Raw genomic sequence first — 17,992 nt, 5'->3', positions numbered from 1 at the left:
AAAAATGTGTAATTAACCATCCAGCCAAATTTGAATGATTTAAAAAAAAAAAAAAAAAAAAAAAAAAAAAAAAGGCCAAGTATATAAAATTACGTTTCAAAATAGTGGAAAAATAAGTATTCTCTGCTCTGAAATACTAAAATCCCTCATCCAGTTAAAAGATACAGTTAAAAGCAACCAAGATCTGAAAAGTTTATCATAAAAATGTGGCTTAAAAAAGAAAAAAAGTCAATTTGTCGTGGTTGTCCACCAGTTTCTGGAATAAGACTGATAAAACAGGAGAATAAAAATTACAAAGCAGAGCAAGATTTGAATCAAAAGAATAAAAGGCAGTAGCAAGCAGAAAAGTCTTCAGCCTTGATTGAGGAGAGGAACTGCTTGAAACTCGAGCAGACCTCGAGTTTTCTGGGAGTTTGTTCCAGATATGTGCAGCATAAAAACTGAGCCTGCTTCTCCAGAAATATGCTAGAGTTTTGCAGTCCATCATAGTGAACATTAAGTCTGCTTTAATATTTATCAGTTACATTACTGTAATGCAGTGTAAGTGCACACTGAACTGCATCACCTGTACTGCATTAAACTGCATTAATGTACCTCTGACAAATAAATGCAGAGAAGATGTTCACAATTGCACAACTCAAGCAGGTTCAGCAACACCACGTATAGCATGTGGAGTGGACATACTGTTCACATCAAACATGGGTTGGAAATATATGAAATATATTTCCAGACACCAAGTCGTTCTAGTTCATGGGAACTACAGGGACTCCAATATTTAGACTTACACACACAAAAGAATCAAGACAACTTTTCTCAGATATATGGTAATATATATTTAAATCTAAATTAAATTTAATATTTAAATAGATAATGAACAGAGAGAGACACTACAAAATGTAATGAACAGTCAAATAGGGATATTGACAAGGATAACCATTTGTAATAACAAAGATGAAATTAATGATGATGTGTAGGTTGGTTTCTTTAGTCAAACATTCTAAAAAAGATTATTAATAATCAAAGGTGGGAGAGCAAGAAAGTGATCAAAGACTGAACCAACTTAGAATCCAGTTTCACAAACATAAGAGAAAGACAACTCAAAACTCCGCTCCGGGTTTTCACAGCAAATCCCCCCACAAAACAAAACAAACCAAAGACGCTAGCAAAGCAACACAGTACATAAAATAAAGCCAGCAGAAACGTCAGATAGGTCGGACCACTGTGTTTAACTATATGTCTTCAAATGTTACAGTGATGGCTGAAAATGACAACAGGAAAAAAAAACAAGTTTGCCAAGTTCACATATCCGCAACTCAAATCAACCACCAGTCGTCTACCCAGAAATGACTGTTGTTGTTAACGCAACATCATAGTCTGTAGTTCTAATGAATGGTGGAGCAATATTTTTAGTGATGAGGCTTTTTTCATTTGAGCACAGCTAGGTGTGCTGTCATGCTGATTTGAGCACGTTCTAAATGTCTGGGGGGCAAGCAGAAGCAGGCCGTATGCACTACACAGAAAAAATGCAATCCAATGTATGACTTAAGTGGTAGGAAAAACACATTCAAATTTCTAAGACGGAGTAGTGTGGTTTGCAGAATGGTTAGCTGTCTTTTAAAATATTCATGTCTTGTAGTAAACATGCAAAGTCACTCATAAGTTCGATACCAATCTCATATCTGTGTTTTACGGCTGGAGCTGAGAGGCCTAACTTAGCATAATGACTGGAAGCAGGGAGAAACAGCTAGCCTGGCTCTCACCAAAGTCCAAAAATACTCTTTAGCTCACTAATTAACATGTTGTATCTCCTTTGTTTACTCCATACACAAACAGAAATGTAGAATCCATCACCCAGCACTTCTGTCTGCAGTGCAGTGTTAGTGCAGGTCTCTGTAGAGACGGTATGATACCAGAACTACTTCTCACACTACAACGACAAGACTCTGAGTTGTAACAGCTCCCAGGTGTGTTCGCCAAGAAGTAGTTCCAGCTGAAACTTCAAACTGTGGTTTTTACATATCTATTTGTGTACAAATTAAATCAACATTATACTGTACAATGTGTTATTTAGTGAGCTTTAGAGGTTTTGGTAGGCATATTTGTAAACTTTGTACAGAACCAGACTACCTTTTCCCCCTGTTTCTAGTCTTAATGCTAAGCTAGGCTAATCACCTCCTGCCTCCAGCTCAAGTTTTAACACAGATATGAGATTTAAAGCAAATTTTCAAGTGCAAATAGATTATTAGCATAGACTCTAAAAATATGGACTTAGTCACTGTGACATCACCCATTGGTTTGTGAACTGCTGTTTTGAAACCTCGAGTTTATCAATTTAACCATTGCCATCGTGGATTTGACCGTTGCCGTTGTGGATTTGACCGTTGCTATCGTGGATTTGACCGTTGCCATGTTTGATTTTTAGAGCCAGAAGTAACCATATTTGGACGAGAGGGTGGAGTTGACCATAGCTCTAGCTGCTAGCTTGGTTAGCACGGTGCATTTACAATCTATGGTTAACAGTGATAACGCTAATGCTAATTTCCACTAGCACAAAACAGGCCTAAAACCATTAAAACAAAATGTACTCACCAAAAAAACTGAACATCCAACTCTTTAGAGGATATTTTATCCCAACCAAACGCTGGACAAGACTTTTTTTTTTAAGCAACCAAAATGTTACAATTAACTTTCATGACTGAAAACACACTGTGAAATAGCAGCAGCTATGCCTATACTCTGTGAATTCATGGGTTACACCATGGTTATATTACGTAATCAACGTTGTTGCCATGGTACCGACTTGTCAATCACAAGGTAGCCACACCCTAAAGCATACCCTGCTTTATCGTCCATTTCACTCTAAATGGGACCATAATTTACAAAATGAACATCATGATGCATTGAAGAAGACTTGATACTCGCGATTGAGACCATAAACTCATTAGGAAAGTGTTTACTGAGGTAATAATCAAGTGAGAAGTAGGGTCATTTTCTCATAGACCTTTATACAATTGGACCTCTTTTTGCAGCCAGTGGAGTCACCCCCTGCTGGCCATTAGAGAGAATGCAGGTTTAAGGCACTTCCGCATTGGCTTCACTTTTCAAATGGGGAACTACCCACTTGATCATTAATAGCTTTTCTAGTAGAAGGTAGTAGTGCTGAGGACCTTTTAGTTTAGAATATACTGAATAAGCTCTACAGATGATCTCTAATCAAACTATATAAATTGATGTCATAACTAATAACTTCTCCTGTCTTTACCTCAACAGAGCTCTCAGAGCAGTCTGTCACAGCCTTCATCGTCATCCTCTTCCTCAGTCTCTTCAATAAGCCACTGGACAGCCCAGTCAGGTTCACAGTCTGGAGCTGCGGGGACCACTGGAGGTCCAGGTCTGACGACAGCAGCTACAGAGCAAGACAAAAAACTGAAGCAGTATCTTGAAGATGAACGCATTGCTCTGTTCCTACAAAACGAGGAGTTCATGAGAGAACTGCAGCGAAACCGGGAGTTCCTCATCGCCTTAGAGAGAGGTAAGACTTTCTGTACATTTTATTAATTACACACAGAGAAATTCTGCTCATAAGTCCGTGTCAACAGCTGCACTGTTTTGGTGGTATAGTATTATACTTAGGATTTGGTTACTGAAAAATAGTGCATAGAATAATGTAAATTACATTATTAATTATGTAAAAACATTGACACTTGAGGTATATACTTTGCATTTAGCATTGAGATTCTGACAAGCCCTTTAAAGGCTGTTGTCATCGAAAGCCTTTGTTTTTGTGCTATTATTGCCATAATATGCCTTGATGCAAGTCTCTTTGGAATTACTTTTGTCTTAGTAATGAAACTTAAATGTATGATCGCAAACCACACAGCAATACCAGCAACCCAAAGCTAGTAACACTTGAAAATGAAGTTGTTAAAATAAGAAAAACAAAAAAAGGGGATTTTGAATTCAAACAGATGATTACAGATCAAATGCTTAATCCTATGTTTGAACATTAGTTCGTATTTTGAATAAAAACTCCCAGCATCACCTGTTTTTAAGGACATGCAAATTAATTGTTGTGTGCCACTCTCTGGTGTGACTAGGCACATATTCTGTCTGGAAAAACTGGAAAGCCACCTAGGAGCTCTGATGCAAACTTTGGACATAACCAGGTTAGCTTTCTACCCATGGTGATTATGATTGGTATCAATTTTCTCATCTCAAGAACATAAAGCAAATAAGCATATTTCCCAAAATGTTGAACTATTAGTTTAAAGTTTGATTCTCTATACAAATCCAATTTCTTTACCTTTCACATTCTAGCTATGTCACATTTCGTACTGTTACTGTTTCTGGATTGCTGTTGCTGCCGTTTGCTTTGTTATCTACATGTCTTTGCTTTTCTTTACTTGGACAGAATTAATTTCATATGTCTCCATTTGTCATAGTCTTACATCCCTCAGCTTATGATCAAGGCATTTGCTTTCATGCTTTCAGTAGGTAGATTTGAGAGTGGTCCAGGCACAACTTGACCTCTAAAAGTTGAGGTGTTTACAAAGAGAGGTTGTCTGAAGTCTGCGAGTAATCACATTTTTCATAGTTTTATTCAATAGTTTCATAACATTCATATTTATATTTCTGATATTAAGAATTTCAGATTTATGGGATTGAAATGCAACTTTGACTCTCAGAAAGTCAGTGTCTAATGTTTAGCTCAGAATTCAGACTTTGACACTTCCAAGTTTAAGCTCAGGACATTTTGTATTTGTCCCCAATATCCATCTTTATAGTCTCTGAAAAGTTGAACAAGATGAACAAAAAAATATTTGGCCAGTAACAGCCAGACAGTTTTACATGGGTACATGTTTGTGTCATCTGGAAATACTGCCTTTAAGCGCTCAAGCTTTGCTGGGACAAAATGTTATCATCTGACACTGGCGAAGATTAATTGACATGGAGGTGTAGAAGCTCATCACATCTTGATTCTTCACATCAGTGGTCATAACATCTGCTCTCTGTTTTTAGATCGCTTGAAGTATGAATCAAAGAAATCAAAGTCCAATCATTCATCTAGCATGGAGAATTCCACAGGTAGATATCACTCATCAAGCTTCCTCTGCCAAGCTATTTGCTACTGTCTCTGTGCACACTGGATTCTACTGAATACTGGTCTGTGTTTGTCTATGCACTCACTGTGATATTTGTTGGTTGTGTCAAGGATTTGTTCTACAGACATCATACTATAAATTCTTGTGTATCTACAGTTGATGTGTGTGATTTGAGCATGTACATACAGTATGTGTACAGTGTGGTAGTGTCACTGTGTGTGTGTGCAGGAGAACAGTACTCTGCAGCTTCAATGGAGGCTGCCTCAGATGATGCCCTGTTCAGAGACAAACTCAAACACATGGGAAAATGTAAGTCTCTGGATTTACACTTTTAGTATTTCACAAATAACTGCATTGGTCTTTAAGATCATGTCACCAAATTAGTTAATGACACTGAATGTTTTCCCGTTTTCAGCAACAAGAAAGAAGCTGTTTGAAATTGCCAGAACGTTCTCAGAAAAGACAAAGAGGAGAAAGTCAAAAAGGAGGATGCTCCTGAAGCACCAATCGTATCCTTTGCTTTATGTTGCTCACATTATCTGGCTAACATTCCATTTTGTTGTAAAATTAATGTTTCAAAGTAGTAAAATAGCCACACCATATTTACTTACTTACCACGTTCATATGCCGTTTAAGAAGTGGAAATTTAATTCTTTAATTCAGAAAATAAAAGCATTTTACTTTGACTCCAAGTCATACAGCATTAACAGTTGACTTGAGTGGAGACACCCCAGACATAACGTGATATTATTTTGTCTTAGTGCTGTTTCTTTATTTACTGCTTGTATGTCAAGTGAAAGTCATATGGAAGAAAGCAAAATCCTCCCTCCTAAGGATGCATTTACACCCTCAAAGTCTTGAAACATCTACATAAAGCACTGCCATACCCTATTAATACCACTACTGTTGAGGTTTCTGCTGCATACATCACCAGCCATGGATCAACTTCGTCAAACTCTGATTTGTTTGTCTACATCCATGAATCATGATACTGATCTGGTTTGCAAAGTTACAGTTTTGGTTTTCTTAATGAAAACCTTCCAGACTGGGCACAGCCAACTCTACAGCCAATCTCCTTGATGATGTAGAAGGAAACCCCTGTGGTAAGAAATTCATGTCACCCACACAATGTAAAACATTGAGGTTTTGTTAATATGGTATAGAGGATGGTAAACTCATAAACATGTACAAATCTGAGTTGAGGATAAAATCAGCTTGAAGCAAGTCACTGGCCTGTATGGCTTCAAAGGTTTAAGTCTGTTGAACCTCTGACCACACTCTTGATCACAGCAGGGTGTGATCAAGAATGTGAGGTGTGTTTTACTCGTTACAACAAAAATACAACACACCTCATTCATTCAAGTGAATGAGGAAGCATGTTGTTTTGATACAGCGCTGTTGTCCATCTGGATGTAGGGTTAGGCTGGCCATTAATGTGCAAGATTTGAGATTTAAGGAACCTTGTTGGGTTGGTCAAACAGATTCTGAATCTCCCTCCCTCCACACCTTTCTGACACTGGAATTAAGGGGTAGTGTCAGACATTTTCTGTAACTTTCCGCTTAATGCAGTGATTGGCCAGCTGCATGGAGGTCAGAAAGTAAGCATGGTTTGAAGTTTTTTCTCAAGTTGTCTTTTTAAATGTTTTACATAATTGTGAGTCTGTGTGTCTTTCAAGAGAGACAGGCTCAAAATATACGCCGTTATCTCCATATTAAATGACACCTCGCCCTTCTCTATAAATGGTCGGCTTAGGACTAGCTATAAACACTTTTACCTTCCAACGTAGTCAGACAAGTCAAATGCACTTGAAAATATCTTAGTGTCATGGCGTACCTGCTCTTCTATTAACAAAATGCATCTAGATAAAGGCATTACCACAAAACACTACCATGTAATGATTTTTTTATTGAATCCTTAATTTAAACAGCTAGTCTAAATGAGATCATGATCTCTTTTTCAAGAGGGACCTGTGCACAAGAATAAACATATAGTTAGCATGGACAGACGCACAGAAAATTCTCACACACACACACGTTAGACATTAGTTTCACATTAAGAAAAGCAATCACAGAGTGCCCTGGTAGCCGAATGGTTACAGCACATACCTCATAACCAGAAGAGAAAAGCAATTACAAATGGAATTGCAAATACTCGAGTATAGTCTTTTAAAATCTTCAAGTTAAATGAGAGATTTTAATTTTAAAGTTTTTTGCAGGTTAATCCATCTGTACGGAACTCAGTGTGAACGAGGTACAGCTAATGTTAAAATATCCTGTGACCTGACATTATGAATACTGTATTGACATGTGACCAGAGAGCAGAGGTAATGACGTAGTTCTTGCAGTAAAGCCTTATAGATCAATAACTCACAATGCTGCTGCCTTCTGTTGGTTAAGGAGCACCGTCCCACCTTTACATATAATAAAAATGAAGTGATGAACGGGCACTTGCACCTCGTGCACGTTGGAGGGAGCGTCATTGCTACTGGAGCTCGGTTTACACAGCTCTGAATTTTCATTATTATTGGACACTGTGTGAATGGGTTAAATATTTCCTGTCTGTAGTACGTGATGCTTGAGACGACATATTGGAAATTGTGTATATATTTGATGAACTATGTGTTAGGCTTCACTTCCTGTGGCTTGTTGGCACTACTACATAAGTGAAATAATAATGCACCAATACATTTTCCAGAAGGCAACTGACATGGATATACATTTTGGACATTGCATGCAGGATATAAATATCACTTCCTGTGTCCACTATGGACACCATGGACTGTGGTGCTAAAAAAACACCCAGTAATTATGTCATGTTGCTGTATATCATGTGTAGACCACACCATGTACATTTCATGTAAATCAGATGATGTTGTCATGTGATTGTTTACACAGTAAATTCAAAACGGCTGACTTCCTGTTGGACTTAATGTATGGCTCCAAGAGGCTTTTTTTAAAGTCTGGAGGTGTCACATCTGCCTAGCAAATTTCGTTAATATATGTCAAATTTAAAGGTGGGGGTTTTGACGTTGAAATTTTCTGGGGGGTGCCTTCAAGCCAGTTTGCCACACCCAAGCCCAAGACTCATCATTTGTCAGGTTTTGCTTCTTCTGATAGATGTGCAAAGTTTTCAAGCACCCCTACCACTTAAAAATGCTAAAAGTAATTAGGGGGGGCTATAGAGTGGATGTGCTATACCCAAGCCCAATTGTGATATCAAATTGAAATATTTACTATTTTGAACATTTATGCAAAATTTCATGAGTTTTGTCAGCACTGTTGATAATGAAAATTGCTGTCAATCTGTCAGTCCCTCTCAGGGTTTAGGTTTATCCTCTATCTACTGATATTCATGATTATATGGAGATGCATATATAAGTATGTTGATATATTTTTGTATCTGCATCCAGAGGAAGATGGTCAACCTGGAAGAGCAGTCACTCAGGAAGAGAATGAACAACGCAATGAGCCAGTATCATGGTAAGCTTTTCTTCTGTCATTCTACGTTGTGCTTCAAATGTCACTTTAGAAAGATCACAATGCAATTGGTGCACACAAATCAGCCTGACTGCAGGTTTTTCTGACAATATGCAAACACCATGTCCACCACTTTGGTCACAGGTAAATCTGATTACATACAACAAACTTCAAACATGTATAAAATCATAAGAACACCTGATCTAAGCATTCAAGTCCAAGTCATTCAAGTCATGTCACACACACAGAAATCCTAGACAGTAACTGAAGCCAAGTCAACCACTTAGTGATGCATTAGGTGATGCAAAGCAGCAGGGATATTTGCAGTGTTTTGATTATCATTTCTGTCTGTTAACTCTGATGTTACATTATGATTATAAACACAGTACGTACTGTATAAGTAACTGCTGAGATCTTGGAATACAATGACATCAATACCACAAAATCCGACAGGGAAACAAACACATCATGATCAGACAGGTTGTAAACAAACAACCAGATTAGTCAGATTTATTTGGAAGAGAAACCAAGGTTATAACCCAAACTCTCTGTTGTAAACTTCCATCACAGTTTATGTGTGTCTTCACCCTGTTGGATCTATTTTAGAGATTTTGCCACATTTACATGCCACGTTTTGCCACACACAGAGATCTTAGCAATTACTTTGGTGGGTACAGTGGTATTAATAGATGGGACTACAGTGCAATTTTCCTTTCCTGCTAGTCCAGATGAAATGAGGCTGACAATGGTGGAGCCAGCCACACTTTGTTCTAATGCTTTTTGAGCCACCACTGGGTGTAAGGTTGAGATTTTTTTTTTATAGTTTTACATAGGAAATTGATATGTCAATATTTTCCTCTGGCCTCTAGGTGGTGCAGTTTCATAACAACTTGAATGTATTTGAAACATTTGAATGTAGTCAAGCTTATATTCTTCTTCTACTGAAGTATGTGCCCTGTACTTGACTGTGTGTTTGTCTAAGTTGAGAGCGTTTACCTTTACTCACCACTTTTTTCCTTCTCCTCTGCCTTCATCCTCTCAACAAAGCTAAAAATAAATATGTCCTTATTTTCCAGTGTATCAAAGACTTGATTGTTGTGCTTTCTGTTTTTCTGTCAGCTGACATATTTCACATTCAGAAGCTTCTAAATAAAGTGCAGACAGTATTTTCATTCATGGTTTTATTTCGGGACCTGCCACCCTGTGGAAACTCTAATGACCAGACTACTACTTTGCATTTCAGATCCTCCCATGCTGCACCATTTCAGGGTTACCATGGTGACGGCAGCATGACCCATGGGTGGTGCTTGCAGCTCTTCTTGTCCCCACCTGCTCAACGCACCCTAACACAAACCAGCCAATGTGAGGCTCAGCAGTGAGTTGAGACCCCCCTCCTTCCCAGGGAGAGGAACTGGACTGTTCCCAGCATTGGGCTAACTGTCTATAAATGCATTATCTCTGTATTATAACACTTTGTTGATATATAATTTTAAATGTAAAGGAAAATGCATTAGTCCTTACCAGTATTTCTTAATTGCTTCCTTGAGACCTCCACTGAGAGGAACACTAGCTGTAGTGATGAACTTGCCATATGAACCTTTGTTACTTTTCCAGTCCTGTACAGTAGCAAACTGTATGTTTCTGATTAGGGTCCCTCAGGCTGGGCATTTCAAATCCAAAGTGTGCACATGCCCCTTTATATACACTAAACCATGTAGAGCTTTTTTACCATGTTTTCTTAATCAGATTGTAATATTTTGCAGTTTCTGAATGTCAGGGGTTATGTAACTGAAATACTTATGTGTCAGAATATTGTGGCCATTAAAGTGGGGGATCCCCCACATGTCAACACTTCTCCATATTATAACCATTATAACCAGTCCATCACAGTTAGTGGACTGTGTTTGTACAAAGCATGCCTGGAGCGGTTTAATCCAATGCTGCAGAGTTTGGACCAGTTTATTAGTTTGGTTTGTTTGGCAAGATAAAAACAATATCATTTAATCCATTGTAGCTCTACTAGCAGCACAACTGCACAGGTAAACGGTGTGATTAGCCACAGAAAATCAAGCCAAGATGACACACAGATATCTAGATAACTTTAAAGCTAGGGTTAACTCACAGTGTAGTTGATACAAAGTGATGTCAGCTCCTCTGAATGGCCACACTCAAAATCTCTCCCAATGCGTACAGGGTGTTTCACTTGGTTTTACACATGAAAAGTGACATTGTTCTGCAATTCAGCAAGCGTTTTATATGAAGCATATTGATGGATCCCTTGAGAGAAGGAAGGTCATTTTTCTTTTCTACATAATCACATGGCTGCATTGTACCTGCAGACTTGTAGACAGATCAAATCAATCAATTGCCTCTCTACACAATAATGTTACTTTGTTTTAAATAAAAATGTTAAAAATGTAGATTACCCATCTACAGCATGTTGATTTTCATAATATAGTGAAATGACTAAAAAACAGCTGCTGCAGAAGGTAGGAAAAACATTGCAAAAATCTAAAAACAAGGGAGACTCACCATTGCAAGGACAGAGAGTTTGATTCTCAGTGGCAGCACCTCTGGTTTTTGGTTGTACAGTCCAACAATTCGCCGTGTTCATATGGTGAGAAGCCAGTGAGGGCTCTAAGCCATGTCACTGCACAAGTGACTCCTGCTGGTTGTTTAGGGCACTTGCAGTGAGGGGAGCGGAAGTGAGCCTCTGCCTGTCACTGGCAGGTTAGAAGAAGCAGGTGGAGACACCATGTGTCACAGAGGTAGCACATGTCTGTCTGCAGCCCTCCCCAGGATAGCAGTACTGTTAGCAGTGACAAGGTGCATAGTGGGGCACTCCATATTAGGTAAAATAGTGGGGCACTCCATATTAGGTAAAACTGTCTGAGCAAAATCCACAATACAAGTTGGAAGTATTACAGTATGCTGGGGAATCATTTAGTTTTACTGAAAAGAAGAAACATGAATGACATTCTGATTCAAAATAAAAGTATTGCATCATAAATTTGGTACACTTAAGAATAAATGTTGACAAATGAGCGTCTGCAAGATGTCAACTTCTGCCTACCCATTAGCCCTTGCGCTTTTAAATTAATTTTCCATAGTTGGTTGGTTCTGCATTTTTGGAGAATTACTGAAATATTTTTGTTCACAAAAACATTGTTCTCACCTTGCCTAATGAACCAAACTGAGTCTGAAACCACTGCTCTAAACCTGCTTGCTGTGAGCTTCATTCACTGCTCCATTAATGCAAAACTTTGCTAATATTCTGCAAGGTTTCTAGAACTCTTGCTGTAAGAAGACATTTTTGCAAGATATTCTGGAAATAAGGTATATCATTCACACTACTTTGCCATATCTCAGATTGTCCTTCTAGTCTTTGAACAAATCACATCTTTGTTGAGGTCATCTCCTTTGAGTGATGGGGAACACATTTCTAACATGTATGTTCTTACTGTGAACAATGGCAGCGTGATTTGACGTGAGAGAACTGATGGCTTCCACATGATGATGGATATGTCTCTTAGGGCTGGGGAGAGTGCATCTGAAATGTGATTGGATGATCATTCTGTGAAGACTCATTCTGATAGGATGCTGTTAAACTAGATTTGAAGTTGGTTAAAATTAAAACAAAAAATGCCTGTCAGGTTCTCATCTACCCTTTGGTACATTTGAGTACGCAACCCTCCTCACAATACTCCTCTTTTCATTTGTGTGTGTAGACGTGAAACTAGCATGGATTAAAGAAGTAGTAAAAGTTTGATGTAACCTGCGTGAACATCACGTGCAAGGAGAGGAACAGAAAAAATATGTTGTTGATAAAAGTGATGCAAAGGTTCCAAGAAAATTGCCTGATTTTAAGTTTGAAACTAAATGGATAAATTAACTTTTCCTCCCCCTGTGCATAAAATCTTTTTTGTATTACTTAAACAATTCAAATTAAGCTTTCTGAAAATTTCTCATAATAAGTTGCATAATAGCCTTTAAATCTTACACATATACATGTCTACTTCCACAAAGATTTGACATTCTCTTACTTAATGTAAGATAAAAGTAGTTTTGTCAAAAGAAACAATGTCAGTGTGTCTTTTCCATGTCATTGCCAAGAGTCCTCACATTAGATGTGTAGTTTCATGCAAAAACATGTGAAGAGACCATACTTTCATAGTAAGTTTGTGCAAGAATGTTTTGTTTCTATGATGATTGTTTGTTTTTTTGAGTTGCAGTTACGATTTTAGCAAATAATACATGTTAAGGCAAATCACACTCAAACTAAATTCAAAAGTCTGTGCTGAGTTGACTCTCTCGCTATGAACAACAGTAAGATGAATATTGAGGAGGCACTTGATTTGGACTGGAATGTTTGGGACTCTGTCTTGACTTAATCTTGAACCTGCTCAGACTTGGACTCTAGCCCTGGTTGAGATAAGCGCTCCATGACAGTGAACATCATGTCCTGTTTGTTGTTGTCAACTTAACATTATTGTTGCCTGGTTACACAACAGAGAGTGCAGAATGATTCAAAAAGTGTGCATTGTAGAAGTACACATGATTCACTGTGATGTATTACCAAAATCAAGCAAGCTTCAAGGTGATTTTCAAAAACTGAATGGAAACCACTGACTGCCTGGAAAGTAGGAAAAGATATTCAACTATCCGGAACACTACAACAAGCTTTGGAAAATATCCACAGTTTTAACTGGGTTAAGCCATGCAGCAACACTGATCTGATCATTTAAGGCTACTAGTCATGTAGATGAGCTGAAAGGTCAGCTGTAGGTTCGGGTATTGATGTAGAGTAGAGCAGTGTTTTCTTAATGAACAAATGCCTAAAATGATCTTATCATTAGAAGTAGGTGAAAAGTTTACTCATGTTGAGTCTGTGCCTTTTCACATTTCTCATTTAGAATATTTACTGCTGCTGACTTTAAAGTCCAGTTTTCATCAGCTTGTGTGACCATGGAACTTGTAAAGGAAAATCTGCCAGGTGATATTCATATCGTAGTGGCATGAACCATTGCATGAATGACCTTTATTGGCTCTCTCTTGCACAACAGGCTTTTAAAACAAAGCTATTTTATGTGTGCACAAAACAAAAAGCCATTTAAAATGAATTTACTGATTCTAAATGGAAGGCAAAACTACTTTGTTCTAAAGAACTGATGTGAGATTCAGACCAGAGCAAGTCAACGTGAGGCACAGGAGGCCTGAACGGATGGCTGGGTGGCTTTTCTTTTTTGTCCATGACTGTCAATTTTGATTCCAGATTCACAATATCACCATGTGCTTGCATATCCTCAGTCCAAAATACTTTGGTAAAGGGTTTTGGACCCTGAAATTCATCTTTCAGGGTCTTTGATACCCAGTTTTTTGTCTTTTGAAAGGTAATGAGCTGGCTTCCAGAGTTGTTTAGAGCAGTTTTTGTTTTGGTGTTTTGCTGTGATCTAAAAGTAAGTTGATGTTTGATCCTTCTTCTAGGAAACTTATTGATGTGTTCTCCTCTCAGGGAAACCAACCTCAATTATTCTCTTCCATCTTGATCTTTTTTTTTTTTTTTTTTTTTTTTGACACACCACACAAACACAAATCTTCCATACAGGATACGCAGGATTATTTCCCTAAGGTTAAAGCAATATTAATACTACTAAGTACCATTCCAAGCTGTCAGTCATAATACACACTAGAATTACACATTGTATTAATTGTAATCTAAAGGAACAGCCCAACATTATTGGATATAAACTGATATCACGCTTCTCATCTGATTCAGGTGAACAAACCTATTTCTTAAAGTGTTGGACTGTTCTTTTAAAGACAATGTACTCCATCGCACCACATTTCCTCTCATCAATCTCTGCACTCCATAGATACTAAACACTTAGTCTTCCAAAACACAGACTGTGTGGTCAGAAATATAGACATGGTGTTGCCTAGAAGGAATATTTATCTGTACTTCATCTCATACATTTCCCACATTTGATGCACCACTAAAGAGAAAATCCACCTGAGACACAAACAGATATTGGTAATGTATTTAGTATTCCAGGTTTTATACTGTTCTTTGGGTGTGAAGTTCTTATTTTGTAGAGCTGATCAACATGATGTCACAGAAATTACGGTGTGCAGTCCCACAATATGTTGTATAAATGTTCTTGAATAATATGTTGAGTAAACTTCCACTCACTTTTGGTTGTCAAAAAGCACTCTGGGAAATGATGGAAATGACTAACAGAAGTAGGGCTAAATGTATGGAGTCTAAAGTGTGCCACTAGAATAATTACAGACCTTTACCCTGTTTAATTATAATCAGTTAATAAATTGATCAATTTGAATTTAATTGAAATGATGGATTAATAAACTGAAAGTAAAAAAAAATTAAATCATAAGCCAATTAATAATTCTATTTTCTGTTTCTGCTGCACTTTCACTTCTGGGGGGGCAGAGAGCTGTGTTAGATGTATGCAATACCTGAAATGCAGTCTTTAAATGTCAAAGCAGGAAACGAATTGTGAGGTTGAATATGGCCATCACAGAACATATGTAAATGAATTTAAAAAAAAGTAAATTTAAAATAATTTTTAAAAGTAATTTTTTGATTCAATTCAAATTTTAAATTCAGTTGTTAAATAGTAATTTTTAATGATATAATAAGGAGATAAAATTATTAATTGGGGAATTAAATATTTTTTGTTTTTAAAACTTTTTGTTTCACAATGCAATGTTTTAAAATGCAGATTAAATGTATCAATTCAAAATAGGGTTTTAAAAATGAATTATTTTGAGACTATCATTATTCAACACTGTAAAAGCATCAAATTATTCTGTTGGCACACTTCTGACTCCATATAATGAAGGTTGAGGGAAAATTGCATAAAAAATTATCACAAACTTATTCCTGGAATGTATTGAATAGTATGAGATGATATATGGGTGGATTTTCTCCTTTTTGCTTCCCCACATTGTGATGAGCTGGAATGAAGTATGCTGGTCAGCAACAAGGATTGAATTTCTGCTGAAGAGGCCTGAGCAGTTGAATCATCTGAACTGCAGTTGAGAGAAACACTAAGGCGATGTTGTACAGTAGAGTAGTGGTGTGTGTGTGTGTGTGTGTGTGTGTGTGTGTGTGTGTGTGTGTGTGTGTGTGTGTGTGTGTGTGTGTGTGTGTGTGTGTGTGTGTGTGTGTGTCATGAATGTACATGAACTGAGGTGAGCCATTTAGCAGCTTTGAATTGTTTACAGTGCACATGGGATCATGATCATCTGTAAGAATCTATGCCATATCCACAGAACAGAAACCACATACTGGGCCTCAAGAGTCCAGCCCTTTTGTACTGAGCTCATCTGTGTGTGTTGCCATTAGTCACTTAAATGCCAAACAGGAAGAAAACATTTGGCATTGTTAGATTTGAAATTCTTTTTACGGAAAACTACATCTCTGGCTCTAGAACTTTGTCTCTGAAGGTGAAGATTAGAAATGTTTTTCTCCACACAGTTGTGTAACAGTTGTTAGTGATTGTTGTATTTTAATTTTTATTTCCACAGAAGTTTTCTTATACACAAGGAAATTTCTTTATCATTGAAATTATTGTGTTGTATCTTGTCTGATTTGTTTGTGAATTATATTTGTAAAGATATTAACATGACCATTAAAGTTTTTTCTATGAAGTAAAACTTTTTGACTTTGTCCCTTCTGATAATTAATAAATGGAGAAAATGCCAAAAGTAGAAAGCTTCATCCATTTATTGTATAAATAATTCTGGATGAAATTTCTGGATGATGCAAATGAAATGTAAGGCTGAGGTAATCAATTATGATAATTTCTGTGATAAAATATTCTAAACTCCTGGTTCTTTTTTTATCTTTTCCAGAACTTTCGACTTAGTCCTATGACTCTTACCTTATTTAAAAAAAAAAAAAAAAAAAGTTTCTGGACTGCATTTAGAATATTTTATCAGATATGTTACAAAGGTCAAGAATGAACCTCCACAGTCATGATTATCATTATTTATTGTATATATGTCTATATTTTTATGGAACTGTGTTATGAATTAAAGCCACACTGAACAAGAACATTTATTACTTGCCTGAGATATGTAAAAATTAAGACTCCTGATTAGCTCTTAAAGGTGCAATATGTAAGATTTGGCCACCTGATCCAAACAAATAGGGGGCAGCATATCACCAGAAAGCACAGTCACCTTCTCCTTCCCCTTTTCCACAAACGCATCACACCACCACCATTATCACTCACTGAATATAGCATAAAGCTCACTGTTTACTACAGAAAATACTATAGAGACAATAGAGCCAGCAGTAAATTACCAATGAGTTACACAGATCAGTTCATCGATCATGCAACTGAGATAACTGATGTCTCACCCAGCCAGCGGCTGTAGCAGTGGCATCTCTGACAACGTTGGTACAACTTTCCAAATATGTGTCATTTGGATAAACTGACCACATATTGGGAATCTAAATGGTTACTCTCTTGCCTGAAAAAATGTTAAAACTTTAATAAATTGACATATCACCATATCACCTGCTGGCTGGGGGGCAGTGCTGCTTCTTCTTCCTCTCATGTTGGACTGAGGGCAGACTGGATGCTACAGTGACTCACTATCACCCCTGAGGTACAAAGTGGTGTTATGACACAGCACGAGCCAGAGCTAGCTAGTTAGCATGCTAACTTCAGTAGATGATACATATGATACATATAGGTCTTTGACATAACATCAAAACTTATTTCTTCACATTCTGTTGATAATTTGAGTTAATCTTTGAATGTCATAAACTAAAATTCCGGGCCAATTCTTACATAGTGCACCTTCAAGTATTAAAACTACTGTATATGCAATGAAATCTAGCCTTCAAAGTAACTTCTGATTTCAAGAGCTTGGAGCCAAAGGGGCATAGGCTAAGTGCCATGTTTGGTGAATGAGTATTATGTGTCATATGAAAACTCTCTGTGAGATCTCTTCAGTGCCAAAAGGACACAACTGAAATGATGACCCATAAGTTGTAATTAAAAGAAAACTGAAAGCTGTAGCAGTAAAAGTAGGGTTTTGTTCTGCTCCAAAAGGGCGCAAGTGAGCTTATTAGTGAGCTTGTTAACTAAAGTTAGCCTATGAATGCTATAATGTGTACCCTTTGTTATGCATGCTATGTACCCTACATATATGTTATGTACAAGAAAAGCAAATATCTGTTTTTATATTTATTTATAAATTGTTTATTTAGGAGGGTATCTGGAGAAGGCCAAGGAGAAAGAGCAACCAGGAAATGAGGGAGAGAGAGGTCAAGAAAAAGAGAAAGAGAATCCATATGCTACGCAGTCTGTGCAGTGGACTCCTAGTAAGCCAGATATAGCATCAGTCCTCCATCATATTGGTATGACTTCCAAATAGAA

At 37.3% G+C, this 17,992-nt stretch overlaps 1 protein-coding gene across 1 annotated transcript in view; it reads left to right on the top strand.

Moving 5' to 3' along the window:
• The window catches only part of cuedc1b (CUE domain containing 1b), a 29,345-nt gene extending 18,917 nt beyond the window's left edge, over positions 1 to 10,428 (top strand). The window contains exons 5-11 of the mRNA XM_044353663.1: positions 3,271 to 3,532; positions 5,020 to 5,085; positions 5,331 to 5,411; positions 5,518 to 5,611; positions 6,147 to 6,205; positions 8,513 to 8,582; positions 9,823 to 10,428. Coding sequence (XP_044209598.1) covers positions 3,271 to 3,532; positions 5,020 to 5,085; positions 5,331 to 5,411; positions 5,518 to 5,611; positions 6,147 to 6,205; positions 8,513 to 8,582; position 9,823 — 633 coding nt within the window. The 3' untranslated portion in view covers positions 9,824 to 10,428. The remainder of the gene's footprint in view (positions 1 to 3,270; positions 3,533 to 5,019; positions 5,086 to 5,330; positions 5,412 to 5,517; positions 5,612 to 6,146; positions 6,206 to 8,512; positions 8,583 to 9,822) is intronic.
• The last annotated feature ends 7,564 nt before the right edge of the window (positions 10,429 to 17,992 follow it).

This window comes from Thunnus albacares, chromosome 6 (assembly GCF_914725855.1).
Source record: "Thunnus albacares chromosome 6, fThuAlb1.1, whole genome shotgun sequence".
NCBI classification, from domain to species: Eukaryota; Metazoa; Chordata; class Actinopteri; order Scombriformes; family Scombridae; genus Thunnus; species Thunnus albacares.
The sequence above is the reverse complement of the archived record's forward strand: the minus strand, read 5'-3'. Positions and strand labels throughout refer to the sequence as shown.